General features: G+C 36.2%; 2 protein-coding genes across 3 annotated transcripts in view; one reads left to right on the top strand and one right to left on the bottom strand.

Moving 5' to 3' along the window:
* Window positions 1-19,499, top strand: part of KDM7A (lysine demethylase 7A) — a 52,673-nt gene extending 33,174 nt beyond the window's left edge. The window contains exons 10-20 of the mRNA XM_026724683.2: window positions 1,581-1,672; window positions 1,780-1,869; window positions 2,330-2,536; window positions 3,412-3,536; window positions 4,686-4,828; window positions 6,072-6,169; window positions 7,621-7,769; window positions 7,897-8,102; window positions 11,794-11,876; window positions 12,742-13,015; window positions 14,933-19,499. Coding sequence (XP_026580468.1) covers window positions 1,581-1,672; window positions 1,780-1,869; window positions 2,330-2,536; window positions 3,412-3,536; window positions 4,686-4,828; window positions 6,072-6,169; window positions 7,621-7,769; window positions 7,897-8,102; window positions 11,794-11,876; window positions 12,742-13,015; window positions 14,933-15,027 — 1,562 coding nt within the window. The 3' untranslated portion in view covers window positions 15,028-19,499. The remainder of the gene's footprint in view (window positions 1-1,580; window positions 1,673-1,779; window positions 1,870-2,329; window positions 2,537-3,411; window positions 3,537-4,685; window positions 4,829-6,071; window positions 6,170-7,620; window positions 7,770-7,896; window positions 8,103-11,793; window positions 11,877-12,741; window positions 13,016-14,932) is intronic.
* Window positions 17,337-26,504, bottom strand: part of LOC113453413 (cystine/glutamate transporter-like) — a 27,212-nt gene continuing 18,044 nt past the window's right edge. Inside the window, exons 9-13 of one of the 2 annotated variants that reach the window (XR_015743913.1) lie at window positions 26,340-26,436; window positions 25,806-25,955; window positions 24,947-25,124; window positions 21,011-21,141; window positions 20,322-20,906 (exon numbers count right to left, since the gene is read on the bottom strand). Coding sequence is in view for 1 of the 2 variants with exons in the window: in XM_026724943.2 (XP_026580728.1) it covers window positions 21,077-21,141; window positions 24,947-25,124; window positions 25,806-25,955; window positions 26,340-26,436 (490 nt within the window). In the remaining variant the exon portion in view is untranslated. Of the gene's footprint in view, window positions 21,142-24,946; window positions 25,125-25,805; window positions 25,956-26,339; window positions 26,437-26,504 lie in introns of both variants that reach the window. The other variant, XM_026724943.2, reaches the window with a different exon arrangement.

The raw sequence follows: 26,504 nt of genomic DNA, 5'->3' as shown, positions 1-26,504 counted from the left end.
CAAACTGTGGCAGGCATACCATCAAGATGGAAAAAAATAGTAAAAACTTAAGGAATCAAGATTCCTTGTGAAAGTAAGCTCTGAATGAAGATAATCACTACAACACATACTGGTATCTTACAATGGTATCTTAACTATCCTAGATCCTTGGGAAGGTTCTGATACTTAACAGTACATTCAGAATTATCTGGTAGGAAGTGTAAATAAAACCAACAACAATATCAATATAGTTCAAATAGTAAATATATTTATCCCAAATTCAAGTTGCTGAGAAAAAGTAAGGAAAACTTCGGATATCTGGTTTGTTTCACCAGGGTAAATATCAAGATAGCAGTAGTCTGGGTAAAAACAAAATAAATTGATCATCAAAAAGGAAGAATAATAGGAAGTCTTGTGTCAAATTTACTTCTAAATCAAAATTGTTTAGTACTATGATATGGAAGAGATACCCTTTTAAGCATGCAAATTTCTAAACAATGAATCTGGCTACCATCTGTTCTTCAGAACTGAATCAGGCAGCCATGCCCAATTTAGGTTCAATTTAAAAACCAAATTGAGAAGCATTTTCATTTGCAGGTGAAACAAATTGGCCCTATGTCCTTTCTGACAGCCTGTGCCAAAGAACTGGAATCTACTGAGAATAGGGGCTCATTCTCATTAGTAGTGTTATCTAACTAATGAAATGGAACATCGTATTTACTCATTGGTGTAATTTCTGGAGAGTTACCTATTTATTGTATAAAAACAGCAGAATTGTATGCTATATTAACCAATTTCCATAAGCTTTAATGGATTATATACTGTATGACATGCAGATAGAACTGCACATGCAATTAAGGTTTAATAGGTTTTTCATTTTAAGGGGCCACACATAACCCTTCAGTATTGTTTGAGTTACTAAAGTAAAACAGTTATCAACTTTTCTTGTTAGGACAGTTTTGAATTAATGGCAGATTAGATCATGTATATATTGATACTAAGCTACTTTGTAGGGTTTTAAAAAGCATTTCAGTGCTTAATTCTTCTAATGCTGGCTCTTTCAAATGTGTTGTTGTTTATTTTTAAACTGTGTTGATAGGAAAACAAGTCAGGAATTCCATTTGGGCTGTAATAATAAATAGCAGGTATAATTTGTAACAACATAGTAATTTAACACTGTATACAAACGTCAGTTTTTCATATGGAAACTGGAATTAAAATATAATGGCTATATATAGTATGAAAATTTCACAGAAGGTACCAAACTTCTGAAGCATGCAGTTCTGGAATATCCCATTTAAAGCTATTTAGAAGAAAAAGAATTGCTGTTCAGTTTTTAAGATAACCTTTAAAATGTTATATTTAAATAACCATCTGTTTGCAGTAAGAGCTCTGTCCTTCCTCTGTAGTTTGGAAGTACTTTATACTTTAATTGCAGTACATTTCTGGTTTTACTCCATGTTTTGATTAGCCTGCATTGGTGCAAAAAAGTCCCATTTTATTTTCATAATAATTTTAAATTTTGGGTCAGATACAATAGATACTTCTTGATGGAACATTACTGAAACAATATTAACTTAATCTTAAATTCTCATTTCTAGAGCTGAAAGAAGATGGTTTTCAGCCCCAAACGTTCTTAATACAAGGAGTGAAAGCTTTACTTACTGCTTTAAAGCTATGGATGAAAAAAGATGTAAGTTTTACTTCTAAAAACGCAGTAGCATTTTTATTTTTCATAATGCAGTAGCATTTCTCATTTATATTTAGAATTTAGCTGATTTTCTTTTATTTTGCTTACAGCTTGTAACAGAACATGCCTTTGAAATTCCAGACAATATTAGGCCTGGACAGCTAATTAAGCAACTTTCTAAAGTAATTCGATCTGTAGAGGTATGAATAAAAGACATTTAATTGTGATGGTGGAAATTTGCATCATTTTATAGGGAAACAATTAGGGTGGGATTGAATAATGGTTTGAATCAAATGGAAATTAGTTTAATGAGCTGGATTGTTAAATATTCTATTATTTCATACTGCATACAGTCTGAAAAATGCGGTTTTACAAGACACATTACAGTAGGGATATCCTTTTGGCATCCAAAGGGTGCATTTGGGATGAGATAAGAGTTATACTGGGCAAGATATAATACAAGGTGTGCCAGGATTCTGGATTTTCAAGGGCTCTACAATTGTATCTTGCCCTTCCTCTTGGAGCATTGCTGCTGTAATGATTGTCCACTGTTACAGTGAAAGAAGAAGAAGGAATAGCCCTTTCCAACATCCCTACATCATTATCTGAATGTGAAATTGTAACAATGATCCATTCTAAATGACTTTATTTTACTTAAAGGAAGAGAACAACAAACCAATAAAAACTCAGGGAACTGGTGTGTGTCAAGTTTCACGGTCATCAAGTGAATTGGCCTCCATTCATCATTCCAGAAGAAGAGCAAGGAAGCTACGAGATCAGTCTATCAAAACACCTTCTAATTTGGATATTCTGGAGCTCCACACAAGGGAAGTTCTTAAGAGATTAGAAATGTCCCCATGGGAAGAGGCAAGTATTACAAGTTAGAATGAAATAAAATACTAAAAGGCTTGGGTACAAAATACTGATTGTAATTTATTACTGCTAAAATATTGTGTGCTTGCATAATATATCAACTCAAATAATTTAGGAAATATAGATTAAAAGAAATATAAGAGATTAGTATTAAAGATTATGTTATAAGTTTCCAGCTCCATTTCTGTCAGTTGGATATCTCAGTATACCATTGCTGTTTCATATTATTGCTTACCATTAGGATGCTAAGAAAATAATGAAAAACTCTGATATCTAGATCAAGTCTTGCTACGGTAATATTTTCTGTATGTGAGTTCTTAAAGTTGTTTTTATAGTTCTTCATTGTGCAATAAGGCCATCAATTCCAGCTGTACTTGTATTGGCTATCTTCTTGACATGTTTTATTTAATTTGTGTCCATATCAAACTAAACTGCCAGAATGATGGTTCCTTTTTGGCTTTATCATTGGCCAGAAACAAATCACTTTCGGTGCATTCAATCAACAGATCAACAAAAGGGCTTGCTTTTTATATTCTCACAGCATATTGCTAGTTGCCAGCAACCTCCACTTGAGCATGTTGGTCTTGTCTTACCTTAACCTATTCAATATCCTCCTTGACATGTTGATGCAATATGTATAATTATGTGTGCTAAGCCTCATTAATCTAGAGAATGGAAGTAGAATCAGGTATTATGAAGTACAGAATTTAATAATTTCCTATTTGGGCATGATAATTTGTACATATAAACCTGTGTTATAATTATTATTCACAATGCATTATTTCTACTTTAGACAAACTTTGCATCACCACTAATGTGGATTACATAGAGATTTTTAAAATGGAATCTTATTTTGTTTCTTGCTTTAGGACACAACAAATTATAAATTGAATGGAAGGTTTAACAAGCCACTTCAACCATCTTCCACTGTTCCAGAATGGAGAACAAAAGACAATGATTTACGGCTTTTGTTATCAAATGGAAGAATAATTAGGTACTAAATAAATGTTACATGACTTTTGCTTTATTGAATTTTGCTAATTCTGTTCACTTTTCAATTGATCAATTGAGGTGAGAAATGGATATACTGTGTTTCCCTGAAAATACAACCTACTCAGAAAGTACTAACTTGATTTTTACACATGCATTCAATATAAGCCCTACCCCCAAAATAAACCCTAATTAAGACCCCACCCACACCAGGGTGCATGGGTAAAATTAGCATGTGGATGGGAGAGTGGAGCTGCTCTACTACTTTATCTTTGGATAGTTGCAGCCAGGCCTCGCACACCTTGGCCCATTTCTTCTGTAGCCAGCAGGGCTTTCCTAAAGGCCTCTGTAGGCGATAACAGAGCTCCAGAGGTGTGCGAGGCCTGGCTGCAACTATCTGAAGCTGAAGAAGTTCCTGAAGGCCTCTGATAGCGAAAAGGATGCTGGGGGTGACGCACGCAAGTAAAGTGAGTCAGTGGGCAACATTCCCCCCCCCCCCCGAAAGTAAGACCTGGTGGCTTTTTGGGTGGCACAGAAAATAATGACAAGGTCTTATTTTGGGGGAAGCACAGGTAGTTTATATGTAACTTTTTAAAAGGAAAGAATGTGGAACAGGAAATGTACTGTTAACTTGTAAGGCCAGATTCAGGTTTGTGGAGGACCCTGCTTCTCTATTAATGAAGTTTGGCATGGAAACAATAACGGAAGTTATTGTTTCCATGCCAAGTAAGGAAGTACTGTGCAGATTTGGTTATAAAAGGGAAGCTAAATCCAGGTAGTTTGTGCTGTATGGAGTGCTGTGTTCAGAAAAAATATTGGCTCAGAGAAGACACAAGTAAAGGTTCTGATAGCTACTCAGTATACCAAGTGTGAATACTAATGTTACTGATATGATAGTGATTTAAAGTGATTTAAAAGGACTTAAATCAGCCTTTTATTTTTAAAAAATCCCTAACAATTCTGCATTCTCTTCAGAAATTCATCAACAAAAATACAGTATGACTTGATACAGGAGAAAAATATTTCAGTTGATTTTTAGTTTAGAGTTTTTAATATTTATAGTGAACATTAGATATCACTCTTTTAAAAGATAAGAAAATAATAAAGGAAAAACTCCAATGGATATCTTTTACAACTGATTATTTTCTGACAGAGATGAACGGCAACCCTTCAGAGATCCGAATCTATACACAGCAGACAGTGAAGATGAGGATGAGAAGAAAATAACTATTAAGACAGAAGAACCGAAGTCCCAGGAGGCAGATGGCCATGCAGATACACAGAAACCACTGAACAGTATGTGTATTTTTTCTTGAATTAGTAATTCATACTTTTTTCTTCCTTTATTTTTATATATCCAGTTGCGATATATATATATATATATATATATATATATATATATTTTCTTAAGTTTTCGCGGGTACTTACATGTATGGCATTCGCTTTGCTCGGGTATTTCCCACGTCATAGTAGTTGTGCTTTTAAGTTGTAGCGATGTTTCAGCAGAATCTCATCTGCCATCATCAGATGAGATTCTGCTGAAACGCCGCCACAACTTTAAAAGCACAACTACTATGACATGGGAAAATACCCAAAAAGCCAATGATTGATATATATATATATATATATATATATATATATATATATATATATATATATATATATATATATATACACACACATACATACATACATACACACACACACACACACACACACACACACATATATATATATATATATAAATAATTGATGGATATGACTTCATCATTCGGCTAGCTTCACTGCTATTGACAATACTACAAAAGAAGGATGGATAAATTTTTAGTACTTTTTCACATTTTAAACAGGAGAACATTAATTCTTTCATATACCAAATAGAGAAACATTGAATTTGTTATATCTGACATATTTTTTTACATATGCTGAGCAAGACTGTGTCCCTATATTTATTAGAAATATCCTATACTAAATGCTGCAAAGGTTTTAAAGGAGCTATTTTTAATTTTTATATTTTGATTATTTAGGATTTCAAAACAATTTAATATTTATTTTTTTATCATTTTAGTTCTAAAATGGGTACCAGCAGTGAAAATCAAGAATTCTAAAGACAAATCTGTAGAATTTAAAATTCATTAGAACAGGGGTCTCCAACCTTGTCAACTTTATGGCTTGTGGACTTCATCTCCCAGAGTTCCACAAGTCTTAAAGTTGACACAGTTGGAGACCCCTGCATTAGAACATAACCAAAAGTTAAGATTTTTACATTCTACCTAAACCTAGGCAGATATAGTGTTTCTAAATACTAACTCGTATAGATGTGTGAATTCATGCACATGTAGGGAAATGGATCTGAGTTTCAACTTATGGGAATGGGGCAAGAGAGAAAATTAGAAAAGAAATTCAAGCACTGCAGTTTATTCTGACACCAAATTCTATTTGCTTCTAAGCAATGAACTGTTATGGGATTAAAAGATTGGCAGGAAAAAAAAGATAATGTATATAATGAAAAATGTAATATCCCTCTTTTTCTTTCCAGTGTTTTTTGAAAGTGTGAAATCAGAACTCAGGAATGGCAGCTCAGAATATTCTGATATTTCTGATTCAGAAGAATCTGAACCTGATTGCACTAACCAGGTAAATAACATGTTTTAAAATAGTAATAAATAAATAATTATATTTTTAATGTCCAAAGAATATTTGTTTCAAATGAAATATGGAAAACATACTGAAGAATACTTCTGTGTATGACTAACAAAATAAAGATTAGCGAGTTAGACTGAATACATATACAATATTAGGAGTTTTACAAAATAACCCTTGCTTTTCCCCCCTGAATCTAAGTTTCTGCTTTTCTTTCTTTTCTTACTGTAAATGGTTTCCTTTCTGTTCAAATGTTCTTGATTCTTAACTGATCATAACATATGACCATGATTTAAAATATGACTAATGCATACTGAATAACAAGTAAGGGTCTGTAGTGGGTGGATGCTCTCTTTAATTAAATCCATTCGTACCAAATGCAAGGTACTTCACCTCAATTGTTACTCAATTGGATTAGTCATGTATATGGGGATATTTTTATCTTATTTTCCATCATACTTGACCTTTATATTCATTTATTTAAATTTAAGACTGCCCAACTCTAAATTGATTAAATAGTTCACAATATATCAAGTAATAAAAATATAAAACAAAAACAAAATACTATTCAATCTCTCACTGCAAAAACGTAGGCAAAAATACATCTAACAAAGGAATCCAGCCATCTTAACTCAAGGCTTGGGAGAGGTTTTTCAAGACCTTATGAAATGCTAACAAGGTGAAAGCCATATGGATTTCAGTGAAGATCTTGTTGCAGAGGGTAACTGCTGTGACAGAGAAGGCATGCTTCCTGGGTCCTGATAAAAAGCACTATTTAACTGAAGAGATGTGGAGCATGTGTAGTCTATCAGCACCAACTGGCAAGGCAGAAACTATAGAAGACAGGTGGTCCCACAAATAATCTGGCCCTATGCCATGTAGGGCTTTATATGTCCTATATGTAGGATTGGTACCTGTAATCGCACCTGGACTCATCAAGGCAACCAGTCCAATTTTAAAAAATGTGTCACATAGGAATACAAAGTCATGCCTATTGCTGTTCATGCTATTGAATTCTGGACCTATTGGAACTTTTGAGTTGCTTTCAAGGGCAGCTTCACATAGAGTGTTTTGCAGTAGTCAAACCATGAGATGACTAGAGCATGAACAATTGTTCTAAGGGTCTTCTGATCAAAGAAAGAGCAGAACTGGTATATCAAATGAAACTGGGAAAAGGTCCTCTAGGCCATAGCTGTCACATGTTTGATTGCATTGTGAGTTCAGGAACATTCTTAAATTGCTGACTAGTCTTGAATGGGTTGTCCCAAATAACTGTGTTAAAGCTAAGATTTCACACCTAGGCATTTCAGCAATCTATTCACATTTACTACAGTATTATTTGAATGAAAAAAACCTGTTATTTATCTTTTTGATGACTCTTTAGAGTTTAAATCACTGATTATATTTAGTCAGTGGAATACTTAAATAATTTTCTCTCCCTGCAGCAAAAAGACTCCTCACTAGAGGAATCAGAAAGCTCAGGAGATGATGAAAAACAAGAAGTAACTTCAATTTTTAAAGAGGAAAATAAAATAACAAAGGACCTGTTTCAAATCACAGAGAAGCCATCTAGGAATGAAAATGCAAATAAAATGTGAGTAGTTGTAATTGTATAGGAGGTCTGTGGTACAAAAAATATTGGAGATAATTTGAACAAATGATATTGAACAGGAATACACACATACACACGTATGTAGCTGTACTTTTCTGCTCTTTTTTAGGGAATGTCCTACCTCAACAAGTATGGAGGAAGAAGCTATTCAGGGCATGCTGTCAATGGCAGGATTGCACTATACCACTTGTTTACCAAGTCATACTCAGACCACAGACAGCACTGAACGAAGAAGCTTTGTTCCAGATCACAGAAGCTATTCCAAAAATAGGCATAAAGATAAAATGTTTTCTCAGAGTTTTAAACCAGAATATGGTAAGTTGTCCTGTTGCTGGATATTTCAGGGTGGCTTGAAGATAAATCCTAACCTTGTGATTTGCAGTGGATTAATAAGGTTTTTGTAACTCCCATTTGTTTAATGATAACAGAAACAAGACAGTTTCCATTTACAATATGATATTGCTCTAGCTACATAATTTTCAGATTGTGGATTTCATATGTAAAAGAATTCCATCCTGGTTCTCAAAGCCTGAGTTCAATATTTTTTATAGTAAGTCTGTCTTTTGACCAGGCTCCAGTACTTGTAAGTGAAAAGGGAACAATTCAGCATATCCTGAAAGCCAATAATCTGTTTAATTTGGGGACATATATCTATTCCAATTTTGGTCTTCAATAATATTGGTATCATTAATATCCTGTTGTGTAACTTTACCTTAGGCCAACTGAGTGTTCCCCTTAAAGTCCTAGCTCAGTATTTTGAAGTTTTGTGACTTTGGAGGAGGCAGAACAGATTTGGGCTTTGTCCTTACAAGACCAAATGACAGTTTTTATTTTGGCCTTGTAGTTCTGGCTTACTTTGCTGCTAGTTTTCAGTGAAGGTTGCATTTCCTCTTTTGAGTCTTCTGTGCAATTTGAAGATGCTATTGGAGTCACAGCTTGTGTTGAAAAAGCAGGTGGCAACTGTGGCCAGGAGGAAAATTCATCTGTCATTGATTATTCAGAATGGAAACTGGTCTCTATGGCAAAACTGATCCTCCTCAAGAATTTCCTAGCATCAATAGGTCTGTCCAAATCAAACTATCCTATACCCTTAAAGTGTTTCAGTATTATTTACAGGAAGGAGGACTTTCAATTCAGAACTCTTCCATTCATCCTTGACTCTTAAAGAGTCTTCACAGACATCATCTTTGGTTGGGTACAATACCTAAAAACTCAGGAAGAACACAGACAGACAGCCAAAACTTTCTCCATGGTAGAAGCAGTCAGGACTATTGATCAGACTTTTCAGTGTTTGTGTTTGTGACTATGCATTTGTGATAAGTAGGGAGAAAAGTTCTTTGAGAATCATAATAGGCACTTAGTGGAAAAAGGCTTTTCTGTCTCAAGAGTGAAGACTAATGATCCAGATTGTGATCCAGGAAGTGTTAATATGTAGCAATCACTTATAGCGCAGATAAAGATGCAGAATATGATGCCTATAGTTCAGGACTTGGTATGATTGTATGCAAGGACAATACCCTGATTTCTTCTTTCATTAAAAGAAAGGAGTACATTAATGTCACATTTAATTTCTTACAGTAGGGGTGGTGGCAACCAACTTGTACTGGTGATTGCCAATACAATAATAGATATCTCAATAGATAGCACCACCACTAGATGGATTCGCAACTGGCTGACAAACCATACTCAACAAGTAGTCCTTAATGGGTCTAAGTCTGCATGGAGGGAAGTAAGCAGGGGGTGCCACAAGGTTCCGTCTTAGGCCCAGTACTCTTCAATATCTTCATTAACGACTTAGATGAGGGACTAGAAGGGGAACTTACCAAATTTGCAGATGATACTAAGTTGGCAGGAATAGCTAACACCCAAGAAGATAGGCTCAAGATCCCGATGGATCTTGACAGACTAGAACACTGGGCCATATCTAACAAAATGAAATTCAATGTAGAGAAAAGTAAAGTCCTACTCTTAGGCAAGAAAAAACAAAAGTACACATATAGACTGGGTGAAACCAGGCTCAATAGCAGGAACTGTGAGCAGGATCTTGGAGTCTTAGTGGACAACCAGCTAATATGAGCCAGCAGTGTGCAGCAGCAGCCAAAAAAGCTAATGCAATCCTAAGTTGCATTAACAGAGGGATACAGTCAAGATCAAGGGAAGTACTAATACCGCTCTATAAAGCCTTAGTAAGACCACAGCTAGAGTACTGCATCTAGTTTTGTTCACCACATTATAAAAAAGATGTTGAGACTAGAAAAAGTACAGAGAAGAGCAACCAGGATGATTAGGGGACTGGAGGCTAAACATACAATGAACAGTTTCAGGAACTGGGCTTGGCTAGTCTAGTAAAGAGAAGGACCAGGGGAGACATGATAGCAGTCTGCCAATATTTGAGGGGCTGCCACAGAGAGGAAGGGGTCAAGCTATTTTCTAAAGCGCCTGTAGGCCAGACAAGGAATAACGGATGGAAACTGAACAAGGAGACATTTAACCTGGAAATAAGGAGAAACTTTCTGACAGTGAGAGCAATCAACCAATGGAACAGCTTGCCCTCAGAAGTTGTGGGAGCGCCATCACTTGAGACTTTGAAGAAGAGATTGGACTGCCATTTGTCAGAAATGGTGTTGGGTCTCCTGCTTGGGCAGGGGGTTGGACTAGATGACCTACAAGGTCCCTTCCAACTCTGATGATCTGTTATCTGCCCTAGAGAGAATCTTATAAGGTCCGTATTGCCATGGATACAAACGTGTTGGGCTGGGGAATTTTTTTCCAGAATAATTAAATTCAAGGGCTTGGTCGCTAGAGGAATAAATTCTTTCAATTAGTCTGTTGGAGATGAGGCCAATTCACCTTATATTAAAAGCTTTCCTCTGATTGAATGGCATCATATTATGATCTGTGCAAACGGTATCTCCATAAACATTTATATGAATAATAATATAAGGACTGTGAACTGTGCAGTATGCTTGTAGCCCAGTATGCAAGCTCAGTGTGCAAATGATGGGGATCATTCCCTTTTGGTTCAGAGGACTTGAAATGAGCTCTGAGGAACAGTGACACCTTTCAGTGTGTCTAGGCATCTTGAACCAGGGTCAGATTTAGCATATAGATGTAGAATAGCTTTATCTCAGTACATGGAACATGAAACTAAGCCAAATCCTAAGGACTTCCTGCAATGACAGCAGATATCACTTTGGCTTCCAAATATCCAAACATGGTTCATATATATCATTTGACTTGGGGAGTCCTAACCTGCTGATCAGAAAAGAGTGGTGGATTTGCCACTTAGGATAGTCTTAAAATCAGATCCTTGTCATATTGTAAATACTATATTTATAGTATTTATTTATCTATATTTTCTCTATTTAGTTTTAGAACATACGTAAAGAACAGTTCATGTTTTAGACCATATATATGCAGAAATATTGACAATTCAATATTATTATTAATGTTGAATATATTATTATTAATAATATTTAAGCTCTACTGTATATAACAGTACAGATAGCCTTCAACTTATAGACACAGTTGAGGCTAAAACTTTCCCCATTTTTCCCCATTTTATGACCTTTCCGCAGTTAAATAAATCACCACAGTTGATAAGTTAGTAACATGGGTTGTTAAGTGAATCTGAGTTCCTCATTGATTTTGCTTGTCAAAAGGTTGCCAGAAGGGATCACATGACTTTGGGACACAGCAAAGGTCATACGTATAGGTCATTGCCAAGCACCTGGATTTTGATCACATGATCATGGGGATGCTACAGAGGTTATAAAAACGGTCATAAGTCATTTTTTGCAGTGCCATTGTAATTTCGAACAGTCATTGAATGAACTATTGTAAGTTGAGGATTATTTGTATATGAACTGTGGATAGGAAATAGAGTAAACAAAGCTCTATGAATCATAACAATTGTTATCACTGTAGGGAAAACGGGAGAGAATTCTTTTCTTTTTTAAAATCAGAATTCTTGAAATGTTTCTGAACATTTTAAATTTCCATACAGGCAAGCACATAAAAGATGAAAAAGAAATGGGAGATGCAGTATTTCTTACACCATTACATGCAGTTTCTAAAATCAGTCCTCAGGTGAGATACAGTATATTTACTGAATGTTCAAAAAATTGACTTTTTAAAATAAGTGTATGCCACTTTTTGCATATTCACTAATTATAATTCTTTAGTTCTTCCCTGATAAAATATGTATCTCTTCCCTCATAAAATATGTAAAAAAGTATCTCTACATCAACCAGGGTTCTGATCTGTAGATGCTTTGGTTTAAAATTCTCATAATCCACTGGGATTGCCAAAGATGAGACTGAGTATAATTGAAAACTATAAGATTATCCATTTCTGTTTAATATGAATGTACACTTTGTGAATCTTGCTACATTAACTGAAAGAATGTGGGTGTTTCTGCAATGTATTTAAGCTGTAGAACACTCAATGGGATTATAATAGGGCACAGAGTTCTGTATTGTGCTGTTGTATACAGTACTAAACTATAGATGCAAATGTAGGTATGAAATAGGAGATTTAACCATTTTTAGAGATCTGTTGTGTTAATACCAGTAATGAAATAACAGATAAGTTCAGATATAAACAATTTGTTCTGATTATAGCTTGCAAACCTCTGAAAATGCACTTTAATGATGTTTAGTAAAATATATGAAACTAAATTTTATAGTTTTATTTTAATATCTATTGAAAGATGTAATGAGTTTAGTATTCCTAATTACATTTCTTTTGCATCACTTTATATAGTAAATATGTTATTTTATTTAGTTTGTATAACCCTTCCAGCATATAACTTTGAGTGTAGATAAATCAAGTTACAAGCAATCACGTTAAGTGTCTTATAATAAATGTTGGTGCTGTTTGCTTAACTCTACAAATATACATTCAACATTTTATTAAAAGCATAATGGATTTAAATGCTTTTCTACATATATAGGAGGCAGGTAAAACTCAGAAACATGTTAAGAAAGAAGTTGCATCTGAAACCTGTTACAGAATTCAAGAAAACAGGAATCCTGTGCAAAATAATGGAATAAACTTTCAGCATAGCAAATGTATGCAGGACTGCAACTTAATTGACGAGGAGTGCAGATTAAGTGATAGCGGTCTCAGCTCCGACCGACCATATGGTGAAGCATCCACTGTACCTCTTCATCCAACCAAGCGGCCAGCATCAAATCCACCCCCCATTAGCAACCAGGCAACAAAAGGTAGTGTAATCATCTGTGTTCTTTTTGGCAACCAATTTACTTGCTGTTGCCATTTGTACCACATTTTTATCTTAAAATGTGAATATTCAGAAAATGGATTCATTGTACATCCATGTAAAATCATTCAAATGTGATTTGAAATTTTCAACTTCAGTATTTTTTACCCAGGGGATTATTTTATACAAAAGTTTGTAAAGTTTCTGAATATTGTATCATTGAAAAGTTTCAATGAAAATTTCGTAAATAAATTAGAAATAAATTCTTGGCCCCAGGCTTCATCCATGCATCTTCTTTGTCCCAGTTCTGAGATAATTTACTGTCTTCAACAATAGAGACTCTTTTCTGAAGCTGGAAAGTGGTGTTTATTTTCCGTTAAAAAGCATAACACAACCTCCTATGAAAACATTCTGGTTCATAAGAAGCAGCCTTGGTGAGGTCAGCAACCCAAAGGGCTCAGGTTGGCCTGCGGCAGGACTGCTACCTCCCCAGCTTCCATGACGATTTTAGCCATAGCTGCCCAGAAGAACAAACCACTCTGACAACCACTGACTGACTGACTGACTGACTGACTGACTGACTGTCTGTCTGTCTGTCTGTCTGTCTGTCTGTCTTTCTTTTTCTCTTTCTTTTTTCCTTCCTTCCTTCCTTCCTTCCTTCCTTCCTTCCTTCCTTCCTTCCTTCCTTCCTTCCTTCCTTCCCTCCCTCCCTCCCTCCCTCCCTCCCTCCCTCCCGCTTACATCCATCCATCCATCCATCCATTACATATCCACCCACCCTTCCTGTTGTTCCTTCAGCAAGGTTTTTTAGAAGTTTAAAAACTATATTGGCTGTTTTAATTTTGCTGTGTAGACTTTTTTTGATATTATCATTCTTTATAAACTGTGTATGAATACATTGATCATTTGTTCATTTATAATGTTTTAAATGTTTGTTTGTTTGTTTATTACATTTATATGGGTGCCTCTGTCCTATACACATTGATCCTAGATAGCTCACAAGAACAACCAATAAAAACAGAATGATATATTTTATCATTGTACTACTTGTAATACAGTCACTGGAAATTTCCATGGCCCTGCTTGGCTGATAGCATATAAATCCACTAAATAAACAGCTGAGGAACACTACTGCAGGAGTATTTGGTGTTTTTGCTATATGATGTCAGGACTGAATGTAACTAGATGATGGACAGTCTGTGTCATCTCTCTTCATTTATTCTTCTTTAATTTCAACACGTGCCACAAAACTGTTTCTTGGATCCTATGGTGTTTTATGCTGTGCATTTTTAGTAGTTATTGGGTGAGGGAGTTGAGGGAAACGCTTATATAGCATTCAAAGCTAGGAGGATGACTAATATCTTAGATGAAAGAAAGAAATGTAGACAAAAAGATCCACACAGGCTTGAGCCTTCAGATGAAATAAAAAGGATGAAATTGAACCCGGAGAAATGTAAAGTTCTATATATGGAATGAAAAATATAAGGCAGAACCACCAGCGTAAAGCAGCTACTAAAAAAGCAAATGCTCTCTTTGGGGTACAGAAGTATAGAATCAAGATAACTGGCAGTGAGGTGAGGGAATTGTCTCCCTGTACTCTGGTTTGGTCAGATCCCATTTTCACACAGGACAAGGCAGATGCAGAACCAATGGGTTAACATGGAGAAACCTCTGGCAGTATGAGCTGTCAGCCAGTGGAACAGACTGCCACATAAAGTTGTGAGTTCTTTTTTTCTAGAGCTCTTCAAACGATCTGGATGCTCATCTATCAGCAATACTATTGTGGATATTACATTGAGCAAGGGGCTGACTAGATGATCTCTACTTTAAACTTTATGATTCCACAAGATTGTTTTCTTAAGTTTTGAAATTATATGTATGGACTATAATATAATGTTCATAAATTTCTTTCCTCTTTCAGGCAAGCGTCCAAAGAAAGGAATGGCAACTGCCAAACAACGGCTCGGGAAAATTCTAAAACTGAACCGAAATGGCCATGTACGATACTTAGTTTGATGTAGTAGCTGCTTCTGCTCTTCTTCACACATAGACCAGTATTGAGGATAACAGTGCCTGGAGCTTCTGTTTTATTCCTCTGCTTGAAGCAGAATGCATGTATCTTATTTGAACATTGCCTGATGAACAAAAACCCAATGCTGCATTTTCACTGTGCCACATCTGCTGAGCAATAACTTTTGGGAAATGAAAATATTTGAAAAGACTATGAATTGGAAAATGGTCTGTTTTTCAGGGCTCATTTTGATGCTTTGGTAGTGTCGGAGCTAATTCATGAACAGAAGAGTGATGAAAGTGGTTATCAATAATTTATTTGTCAGATATTGTCAAGGATTGAATTCATTTTAAGCTATTTATTTAGAAACCTTTTGGGGGAATTATTTTAATTTTAAAATGTCAAAATGTGAAGGTTTTATTTGTCTTTAATGTCTGTCTGCAAGTGGAGAGAGCTGCATTGTTTGTTTTGAATTCAAGCATTTGATATAAAGATAATAGATTTAAAACATGGACATGATATATTATATGATTTATTAAGTTAAGGACATGAAATCACATCTTAGATTCTGTTGTTTCTATACATCATCATGGATGACTTTTTTACTAACTCCTAAAGTACGAAGTCTCTGGTAGTTTAGTTCATTGAAATGTCTTCCCTCATTACTTCCATTTCCTCTTCCTGTTTCACCATTTATTCTGGATTATAAATTAGCATAACATAAGCAACATTTGCTTTATCCCTTCCCCTTATTTTATTTCCATGGTGTGGAAATTAATCCATAGCCGTCACCCACGTAGGACTACAGGTAATGATTTAAGTATAGACATTTAAATACATTTTGTGAAGAAAGACTGTTATAGTGGCAGAGTATTGTTTGATTGTCTACAAATGCCAGCTGATTAAGGTCTTAAGTCATTTTTGTAAATATGTAAATATGTTTGATAGCTTTTGAAGTTTAGTATGACATATTTTATGTCATGCTTGGCAAAGATCTGATAGTAAATGCCAATTCTAAAATGCATGTATATAACCTAGATGAAAAATCATATTTTTGTAAGATAAAGTTGAATATTTAAGCTCTTTTGGGGAAAAATGGGAAAGCATCCGACTACCACTTTACTAAGAGGGCTATTCAGTACCAGAGGAGGAATATTAGGGATACTGCTTTAATAGTTTGGTTTTCTTATTGATCAAGAGTTAAAGCATGGCCAAAGCTACTCAGCCGCTTGACTTTCTTAAATAAACTTTCCAGCCTTCCAGGCCTATCTAAAATAACATCTCTAGATGTCCCGAAGTAGGACCTTTCTGTGCTCTATAGTTTTATATTCAGTATTTTCTGCATTTGTGTGCAATGTATCTGAATTAAACTAATTATACTTTTTGTTGCATATCAAACTAGTCACTGCAGGTACGAGGACTTAGCTAATTTCAAGGTTGTAGTCCTCAGTGACATTGCCATTGCCCCATTTAAATGAATAGATTGTTTCTATAACTGTGAGGGAGTGATAGCCAAAAATTTAAGCTAATATTCCTAGAATGAAATCTGAAGAAGTATTTTTTTTTTCTGTTAAGGAAAAGTAGGCTGATTCTCTATCCCACATGCAGCAGGTCCCTTTCAAATCATTTTGGAGGGCTGAGGGTGATTTCTCAAACAGATGGGGAAGTTAAGAGGGAAGTTCAATTGCATGAGTGTACTGCATTTGGGTAATAATAGATTTCACCTTCCTTTAGGAAGTAAGCTCTGTCACAATAAATAAAAAAGATTTAAGAATACACTGAATGAAACTGAAGAATAAAGGAACAAAAATCAAACAGATACAATATATCTGAGGTTTTGAAAAAAAAAGTCTGTTTTTCTTGGCCTTCTTCAGTTTTCTTAGCATACAAATGTCAAATGTAGGAAAAAAACAAGACTGGAAGAATCTCTTGACTGCTGGCATTGCCAAGAGAATTGATTACGGTGAAAACTCAACATTGGAAAAAGAACAGATTTACTAATCAGTTTTAACTCATTTTTTATCATAATAATATTTATACAAATCACATTTTTTTATCATAATAAAAAATGAAAGTTTCAAGAGTCATATCTTCTAACTGGGCTATGGTACATTAAAATATGTGCCTGTACTGTGTATTTTCCATGTGTTTTAAACTGCATTCTGTCCTTTTTTTTAGGCAGAAAAACTGTTAGAAAAAAACTGGTTTTGATTTAGTTCCAATTATCATAAGCCATATTTTTAAGCAGTTTATTTCTTCTTGTGATATTCTAGCATCATCTGTTATGCAAAAAAACATTGAGGCTACAATTAACTGAATGATAAAAACATTAAAATTATATTTTTATTGATCAGAATAACTGATAAGTGTCACAACTGGTCTGATTTCTCTGAGAATCATAATCATTAAAATGCATACCTGCAGAAGAGAGATAGATAGTGAGGGAGAGAAGGAGTAGGTTTCAGATAGACTATTTTCTATTCCATTTTTCTCATTTTCTTCCCAGATGCCCATGCCCATAAATTGTTCTCTGTTGTTATGAGCATAGAGATATCTCTTCTTAGATTACTAAAATAAAGATGCTGATAAATTTCTGGATTTCATGTTTCAAACACAATTTGAAGCAAATCTTTTGTTACCACCTCAGTAAGGCTATTTCTTAGACTTTGAATGATTTGAGGAAGGCAAAGTTAAATATTTCTATCTAAATTAATGGTTTTGAAAAAGCAAATAAATTATTATAGTAATATAATGAAATTACAGTGGGCAATCTCATTTGTACGCTAGTTGCTTTATTTATACAAATCACTGTTGCACCAGATTTTACATTTATATCAGATGTCTGAATTTCTTTATGTAGCCCCCTACTTGTTTTATGTTCTTGAGGGCAAAAAGGATATTGAAGTCAAATTTGATATAATTTTGCTCTATCCTCAGTAGAATCTGTATTCAGAGAAAGATTCTTTTATAAAAGTAGGCATTAGTATTTCAGCTATAGTTTAGAATTAGTTTAGACCTCTTCCTCCCTAAACCAATAGGGTAAAATAAAGTATTTTGGATTATGTTGAAAACAGAAGGAAAACAGAATTTTAGAGCAGCAATTTTAGCAGCATCATTCTAAGCCGCATGTCTCATTGTCCAATAGTCTTTGCTTATTGAATTCAGCTGCAGTGTAGCCTCAAATGATCTCTGTGGTAGATTTACCTATGCAATCATTGTAATTGATGTACGCATTTCAAATAATTTTGATAGGATTGAATAATACAGGCACTGTTCTTCAGTGTAACAACATATGTCATAATCAAATTAAAGATATATTATTTCACTGAAGTTTTTTTATATAATTCAGATTACTTTGATTCACCAGAGTTTTCCCTTATTAAATTTAGGAATATTAGGTTAGAAAGCAACTCCAGTCTTTCTTCCAGATTTTGCCAACTTTATAGCTGGTGTAACTGGAAGGAAATTGAGAGGGATTACTTTCTACACAATTCCTTGCATAGTGCCTCTTCACAATCACAATTTCTGTGCTGCAATAAACAAACAGAAACACCTCTCCCCTTTCACTTTTTTATACTAACATGCATTCATACTTCCAGACCATAAAAATTTGTTCATTGACTTAAGCAGGTGAACCCAGAGCAATTGTATTTTGTGAAAGAAATATAAATTGAATTTAAAGGCCTTACACTTTGTAGTTTAAACTGGATTAAAAGCTGCAATTCCATTTTTCCCCAAAAGAGCAACGTTCTGTATACAATAAAATGACTGTATTGTGCAGAACAGGATGGTAATGAAATTAGCACTGATTACAAAATGCAGCTGCTGATAAAGCTACATTTTTTGCCTGGAAGAAAACTTTGAATATAAATTTTAAGCCATAATAGTTTCTTGCTGTAAGAAGGGAATGAATTCACTTTAAGAGATTATATTAATAGGAATTATCACTTCTGCTGGGAAAAGTTTAACTTTGCCAGTGCTTTGGCATTTTTAAGATATTCATTACATTTGCAAAAAGGGGATAAGTCTTGGCTATATTTGCTAGTTTTGTAGTAGTAGTTTTGCTGATGTGTCTGTTTCCCAATACCTTTTTCTACTGTCAATCTAAATTCTCAATTTTTTCAGTGTGGTGAAATAGCTGTCTTTCTGAATAGAGAGTTGTGTGTTCCTTGCTCCTTTTTATACAAATACACTTCTATGTGGAGTTTTCGGTTGGAAAATGGGAGGCTGCAGCTTTAAGAGTGCCCCCCACCTAATTTACTCAAGTTTCCCATTCCATTTTTGCCTGCAGGCAGGGAAAGTGTATGTACAGTATTTATTTTATTTCAATTTTACTTTAAAATTTGTTTTTATAGGTAGCTTACTGATTTACTGTTTGGAAGGACAAGTGGCTTGTTTAAATTTGTATTTGATCATAGGTTTCACTTTCTGTACTTTATAATATGGAAATTAAAATATGTATTACTTATGTTTTTGATCTTCGCATTCAAGTGTTTAATTTCTTTTTTGTTTGCTTACTCGGATAAAGATAAAAGTATTGCTTAATTCCATCTTTTCTATTTCTACAACTTTTGTTTTGGCAATTTTATCATTTCTCATTTTGAGCAAGGATTTAAATCAGACTATATCCCCAAAATAATAGAAGTAGTTATACTGTAATTAATTCAAAAATGGTGGATAAGCAGCTTCACCTTTATTAGCTTAATTTATTAGCTCGTAAACTATTAATAACTTGCTTAAACATATAAAGGAGGTCTTGAAAGTAACAACATCTGAAGACTGATTTGCCACAAATGTGGCAAACAATTGAACAATTGTATCAATAAAATTTTTAAAACTGTTTTTTTTTCCTTTTCTCAGGTTGTTAAAATTCAGCTAGTGTTCATAGACTTTACTGTGGTAGATGGCTATTTGGGCCTGCAGACATTTACTAGCAAAAAGGTGAAAGTTTAGATTTTAGTGAATCTCCATACATAACTAGTAATATGACAACATGCTCTAGTGCAGGGCTCCCCAGCCCCCAGTCTGTGGATTCACACTGGGCTGCGGCATGCCAGAAACCAGGCCATGCAAACAAACAGCGGCTCCACAGGATGCAGGCAGCAGACAAAACCACGCCCCCTCTGGTCCACAGAAAAGCTTCTCTCCACAGAACCGGGCCCAGGAGCCCAAAAGGTTGGGGCCATTGGTGTAGTATTCAGAAATCACTGCTCAAAAGTTGTGCAGTTTCTCTTTCTATTAGGCCATGATAGCATACTCCCAACTACATTTCTTAAGATACAGATTTTGCATACAAGCATCTTGTTTGCTTTGTGTTTTTTTTTATTTACACATGACTTGCTAGTGCTTCAGCTCTCTTTAAGGCTTAGAAGCAATTATTTACAGTAGAATGCACAGTTACAATTTATTATTGTCAAGGAATTAAAAAATCTGATGACTTCCATGACAGAAAATACTTACAAGTATACTTTTAAAGAAATGAATAGAACAAACTTTAGAACAAATCATTGCAACACTTTCCCTAAATTTTTAGGGCCATATATGTAGAATATTTACTTGGGATATGTCTCTGTAGCAGCAATATGCAGATCATTTCAAGATTTAAATTGCCAGATTTCAGAAACATCAGTCTCATCAGAAGTATTCCAACACTTTTAGGGTGAGCAACCCTACATTTCCTATGACAATAGATTCCTTATTGTGGTCATAAGAAGGAAGTGCTGTATTGGACAAGAATATTATGGTTACCGGATATACCGAACTAAGACTTGCTTAAGATTCTGCAGATATTGCTGTTGGGTTTTTCATAAAGAGCTTTGATTTATTTTCATTCCTTATAAACTGCTTGTTCAAGCTTCTGGGCAGAAGAAGATCAGTCTTACACCTTTAAAAGACAAAATGAAATATGGGATAGCTCATGAAAAAGGATTCGCACATATTGTATCACTTGCTGCTTGCTTTAAAATGGCTTGGAGGTATGTTCCTTACAGTAGAGGAATTTGTGGGTTCCTTGCAGTCTAAATATTGTTTTCCTTATTCCAACACACAACTCCTTCAATACATCTGGACTTCCTGAAGAGTCACCTTCATCAGGATCTGTAGTTTCACAGTCATGGAGTCTAAATAGTTCAAAGAGGAAACAATAAAAGATTTCCTTTCAGAGAGAACTATCATTTGATGTTCTTCCATTAAAAAAGAATAATTAGATTGCTTCAAATATTGGCTTGGTGGCATCTTCTCATGCTAGCACATTTTATTAAAAGACATACATTTTTATGAGCTACAGCTTTCTTGAACCGTATATTTCCTTGTGAATATATTCCTGTGTTGTTTGATATTATCTTTTTGCAATTAAATTTTAATGCAATTAGTTGCTTATGGCTTATTTGAATTTCAGCAACAAAATATTCATGTATAGGCATGTTGGTGAAGAGGTTCTGAAAAAAGTTCACAGGAATTCCTTGTGTTTTTTGCTGAATGTATTCTTTATTTTCTCTAGAAGAACTATGTAGATCGAATATTAATAACTTATTTCTACTGCATATATATTCAGTAGTTCTAGACTATATAAAGATATCATCTTTATCTTCATTCCTTGACTGCAAGCATCAGCATAATAATGAATATGATGTCAGTGTTAGTGTTGAATTTTCAGTAAAAAAATTTATCTGTTATAATCGATGCTGTACTCACTGGCAAATTGCAACTTAAACACAAAGCATCTGTCAGATCAACAAATGACAAAAATGTAGCAACCATTTTAGTGTTGCACTGGCATACTTCTTTACCCTGGATGAACTTTGTTGGTCTATATCAGGGGTGGGGAATGATGGCTCTTTTATGACTTGTGGACTTCAACTTCCAGAATTCCTGAGCCAGTCATGCTAGCTCAGGAATTCTGGGAGTTGAAGTCCACAAGACTTAAAGGGGCCACCGTTCCCCACCCGTGGTCTATATCAGGGGTCGCCAACTTTTTTGACCTCGGGGACCACCAAACTCACAATTTTAAATCCCGAGGACCACTAATGTGATTTTTTTAAAAAAAGATAATATATTTAATATAAAATTTTTATTTTTTTATATTAAATATAAATTTAATATTAAAATTATATATATATATATTTGGTTCGGGTTTTTTATCCTTGTTATAACAAAATCGTAAATGCTTAATTATAACTGTGGGGCAGAGCGAAGGGAAAGGAGGGGGCTCTCTCATCCTTGGCGGTGGAAAGAGGGAGGATTTAAGAAGCCACATGGTGCCTGGAGGCTGGGAAGATCTAGACGGGGAGGAACCGGCTCCCCCTCAAACAGAAGAAAAGCAGAGCCATCTCATATCTCCCCCAAGTCAGAGGAAACCTCTCCATCCTTTGCCAGGTGTGGCTGCCTGGAGTTAGTTGGGGGAGGGAAGGAGGGCTGGGCTGGAATCGTCAATGGGCTCCTAATAACCAGGCAACACCCCCCACCTTCAGCCTCCACATAAGAAGAGGACTCCCCGAGGCTAAGCTCCCAGTTTCTCCTGTCACTTCCAAGCAGAGAAGGATCCCTCCCTGTGTGGAGACTGAAGCGGGGTGCAGTGTTGAGTCCAGAAAAGCTGGAGCTCTCGCCTGCACAAACAGACTGGTTATTAGGAGCCTGTCTTCCTCAGCACTTTTTTAGTCTGGGCATTTGGTCTCTCCCTCCCCCCCATGCCAAAGGAAAGCCAGCCGGGCTTCTCCTTCCCTCCTTCCCTTCCCCCCACACAATCTTAGTTCGGGACAGAGGACTGGGCACTGGAAATGTGTGTTGGCTATTCCAACATGCCTTTCTCTGGGTCTTGCTCGCAATTCTTCACGTTCCTCCAGGCCTGGCTTCCTGAGGGGGGAGAGCAGCCCTGACATCTCTGCTGCCCTCCCCCAGGAAAAGAAAGCAAGCAGAAACAGCTCTCGCTGGGACGAAGGAGCAGAGATCGGAAGGCATAGGCAACAGAAAGTGGCTCTTTTCAAAGGCAGCAGCTTCCGTCTTCTCTTGCCTGTGCCTTACTCAACCTCAGCTGTTTTGCCCCGGTGAGAGCTGTTTCTGCTCACTTTTCTTGTGCTTTCCACGGGCAGCGATGGCTTGGGCCATGGAGGGGAGGGGGCGGCAGGAAAGCAGAGCGCCAAGAGGGATGAGGAAACTGATGCCGCCTCCCGCCACCCCATGGACCTCTGAACTGGATGGTGAGCACAGGCTTGCCCACTCTGTCCCCTCCCACCACCACCAGCCAGTACTTTTCATGCCCCAGGCCGTCCCTACAGCCCGCAACCATTGAGGAAGAGCCCAGGCCAGGAGAGGTAAACTGGAAGTTGTGGGAGTGCCACGCAAATGCAAGTAGCACGGCGCTCCTGCACCTTCCAGCCATCTCCATTACCACTTCAGCCCGCCTGTGCCGCCAGCTCCCTCTTGCTGCAACAGCGCCATTACCTCGTCCTGCCCGACGAGGACTGCACTGCTTTTTGCAGGTTTGTGCTCGGCCGAAGGGTGGGAGCCAGCGGGTGGGCAGGCTTTGGGGGGGTGCTTTGGGGGGCATTTCTCTGCAGCCCACCAACATTTTCTCACAGCCCACCAGTGGGCCACGGCCTACCGGTTGGCGACCACTGGTCTATATGATCTTTAGATAATGAAGACTAGTGAAACTTTGCTTAGCATCACAAGTTATCTGGTCTGTCTTGGGGTGGGTGGGTTATTGCTACATCTATTGCTCATTTTGTGACTGGTGGAGTGACTGGGTCAAATAAGATAAATACTCAGTAAAAAGTCTGAGAAGGGGCAAAATTTCCCCAAAGATTTTAACATCTGCTAAGCAGCATAGCTTTAGCATATATATATTTCTGCTGGCTTTTGCTGTTTCACATGTTTGTTTATAATTCATTTTTCTAAACTGCCCATCTCTCTTAAAGAAGATGCTGTGCTATGTTACAATGAATATAATTGATAAATAAAACAATGTATAAAAATTAACATTACAATTTAATGTTTAACAATTTAGGATTACAAATTTTAAAATTAAATATTAATGACAAACATCAAATGTAAAAATCCTAAGATTTCACATTGGTTATTACAAGGGGTGGTGGTGCTCTCATGGGATTAGTCAGCCACACAGTTAAATGGTCCTCTATGTTCCTCCCCCACAAGGATTCAGAGCCAAGATTTGATCCCTTTGTGGAAGGCCAAGAGATTGGGGGTTTTCCTCACTTCTGAGGGAAGGATGGGGGGCACAATGTGGGGGCAGTGGCAGAGAAGGCTCTTTTCCTAGATCCCACCAGTCAAAATTGACTGATGGAGTCTATAGATATTTTCACTCCCTGATTGATTGAGACTGGCTGATGAGATAGTGTGAAGCCTGTTCTGTAGGCAACCTGACCCTATGCCCAGGGGTGGGTTTCTACCAGTTCTGTCCACCTCTGTAGAACCAGTAGCTCTGAAGAGCAGCAGACATAGAACCGATTCTATGTCTGCTGATGTTTTTTCCACCCGCCTGCCTGGGCTCTTCCTGATCTTTATTTCCTGCTTTTTCAACTTCAGCTGCCATGCGAGGCACAGCTATAGTTAAAAAAGCAGGAAAAAAGTACTTTTCCAAAGGCTGCTTCTCGGCATGCAGTGCTGCTCAGCTGTCCAGGTACCAGGCTAATGATGATTTACAGGTGCACGCACAGCATGCAAAGAAGCACATCTCAAATCACCGAACCTCGTAAATCACCGAACTGGTAGTTAACCCTGTTGGATCCCACCCCTACCTATGCCCCTTTCCTTATACTGCCCTATACTGGTGAAGTAGAATGCAAAGAAGCACATGGACAGAATGGCATGGAGTATGGGGGTAAAAACTACACAATGAAGTAGCCAGAGTAGTGAGCATATGAACTGGTACTTCCCCAATATAGTAGTATTCCTGGCTATACTTACTGAACTTTGACGTACAGCAGCCTGGTATTCTAGTTTTCTGAACCACCAGATAGTAGACAGGTAAGCCAGATAAAGTTAAAGCGCATCCAATACTGGTGTTCACAGGATCTGAATATAGTGATGTCCCCACAATGAAGAAACAGGCTACTGTGAATACCAGTGGGAAGAACAGAGGCACCTAAAGGAACGAGTCAGAAGGTAATCAACAGGCCATCTTTAAACATGCAAGCAATTATAATGTTTACAACATGAAGAATCAAAATATATTTATATAATCCTGCCAATCAAACGACCAATAAATTATTCATTTTCTATTTTGTTGTTCTATTTTCTATTTTTAGATTTTCTATTTTGTGTGGTTTTATGAATCCTTGGTTTACTTTGATTTCCAGAGAACATGGGGATTCAAATGAGAACATAAATTGATGTTTCTGTTGACAATGCACAATTACAATGTATGTAGTTATGATTGTTATATTTAATCCTGATTAAATATTAAACAATGTATATTCTACGATTAAAAATCAATTGTAAACTAGAATGATGGAACTTTATGTTCTAAATATTTCATTAGCAAACTACAGTCAAGATTTAGGGATCTCTACTTCTGTGCTTCAATCCAGAAAGAAAGGAAAGGATAAATAATTATGAATGAATGAGGATGGTCATGAATATAGATAAAGATACAACACTGAATTACTAGAAAGAGTGTTGGATAAGAAACAATCTGTTTGCATTATGTCTTAGCTGAATCAGTGTTTTATTTTTCTTCCTATGTCTTCCTATGTTCCTATGTTAATGTCTTTCTTGCAGAAAATTAGAAGCACAACTTTGGTTTCTAATTCGATATTGATCCTACCTTAAAAGGTCTTAGTATTGTTGGATGTCGAAAGCAATGTATCATGAACCCCAGTGTGGTAAGTCCTATGAAGAACCAGCGGGAGAAGCTATAGAAGTTCAAAAGTCCATAAAGGTCACCAATGGACACCATCAAGTAGACCAAAGGTAACTGGGTCAAGAAAGAAAGAAAAAAAACCCAGGACATATCAACATTTATTTTTGTTCCTTTTACCCAACAAAATTGAACAGTACAAAACAAATTTCTTTCAATACAGATATTTCAACCTGATTATAGGTCAGGTCAGAGAAACCGATTTAGGTTGATTACTTGCTAAGCACAAATTCTAAATTGAATTATCTGAGTGATGGGGATATCAATTATGAGAACCTGTACCAAATGTTAGCTGAAGTGCTTTTTTGAGAGGGAGTTATTTAGAAAGATGAAACATCTGTAATTATACATAGAATTTTGCTTTAAAAAAAGGATATATGTAGACTTCATTCTCAAATTCTTAGTTTCTTCATTTAAGAACAGGGAGGTTGAAGATCATACCATTAATATCAAAGCGGGGACAGGAGTGTGTCTTTCTAGGTGTATCATTGAAAAGAGAGCTGGCCACTGTCCTTCTCGTGCAGCTGCAAACAGCATCCTACAAAATAATGAGGATAGCTTTTAAATAGAGCCAGTGTTTGTAGTATTGGTTACAGTGAAGTCACA

The sequence above is a fragment of the Pseudonaja textilis genome, chromosome 5 (assembly GCF_049901715.1).
Source record: "Pseudonaja textilis isolate UNSWEBS1 chromosome 5, rPseTex1.2, whole genome shotgun sequence".
Classification (NCBI taxonomy): domain Eukaryota; kingdom Metazoa; phylum Chordata; class Lepidosauria; order Squamata; family Elapidae; genus Pseudonaja; species Pseudonaja textilis.
The sequence above is the reverse complement of the archived record's forward strand: the minus strand, read 5'-3'. Positions and strand labels throughout refer to the sequence as shown.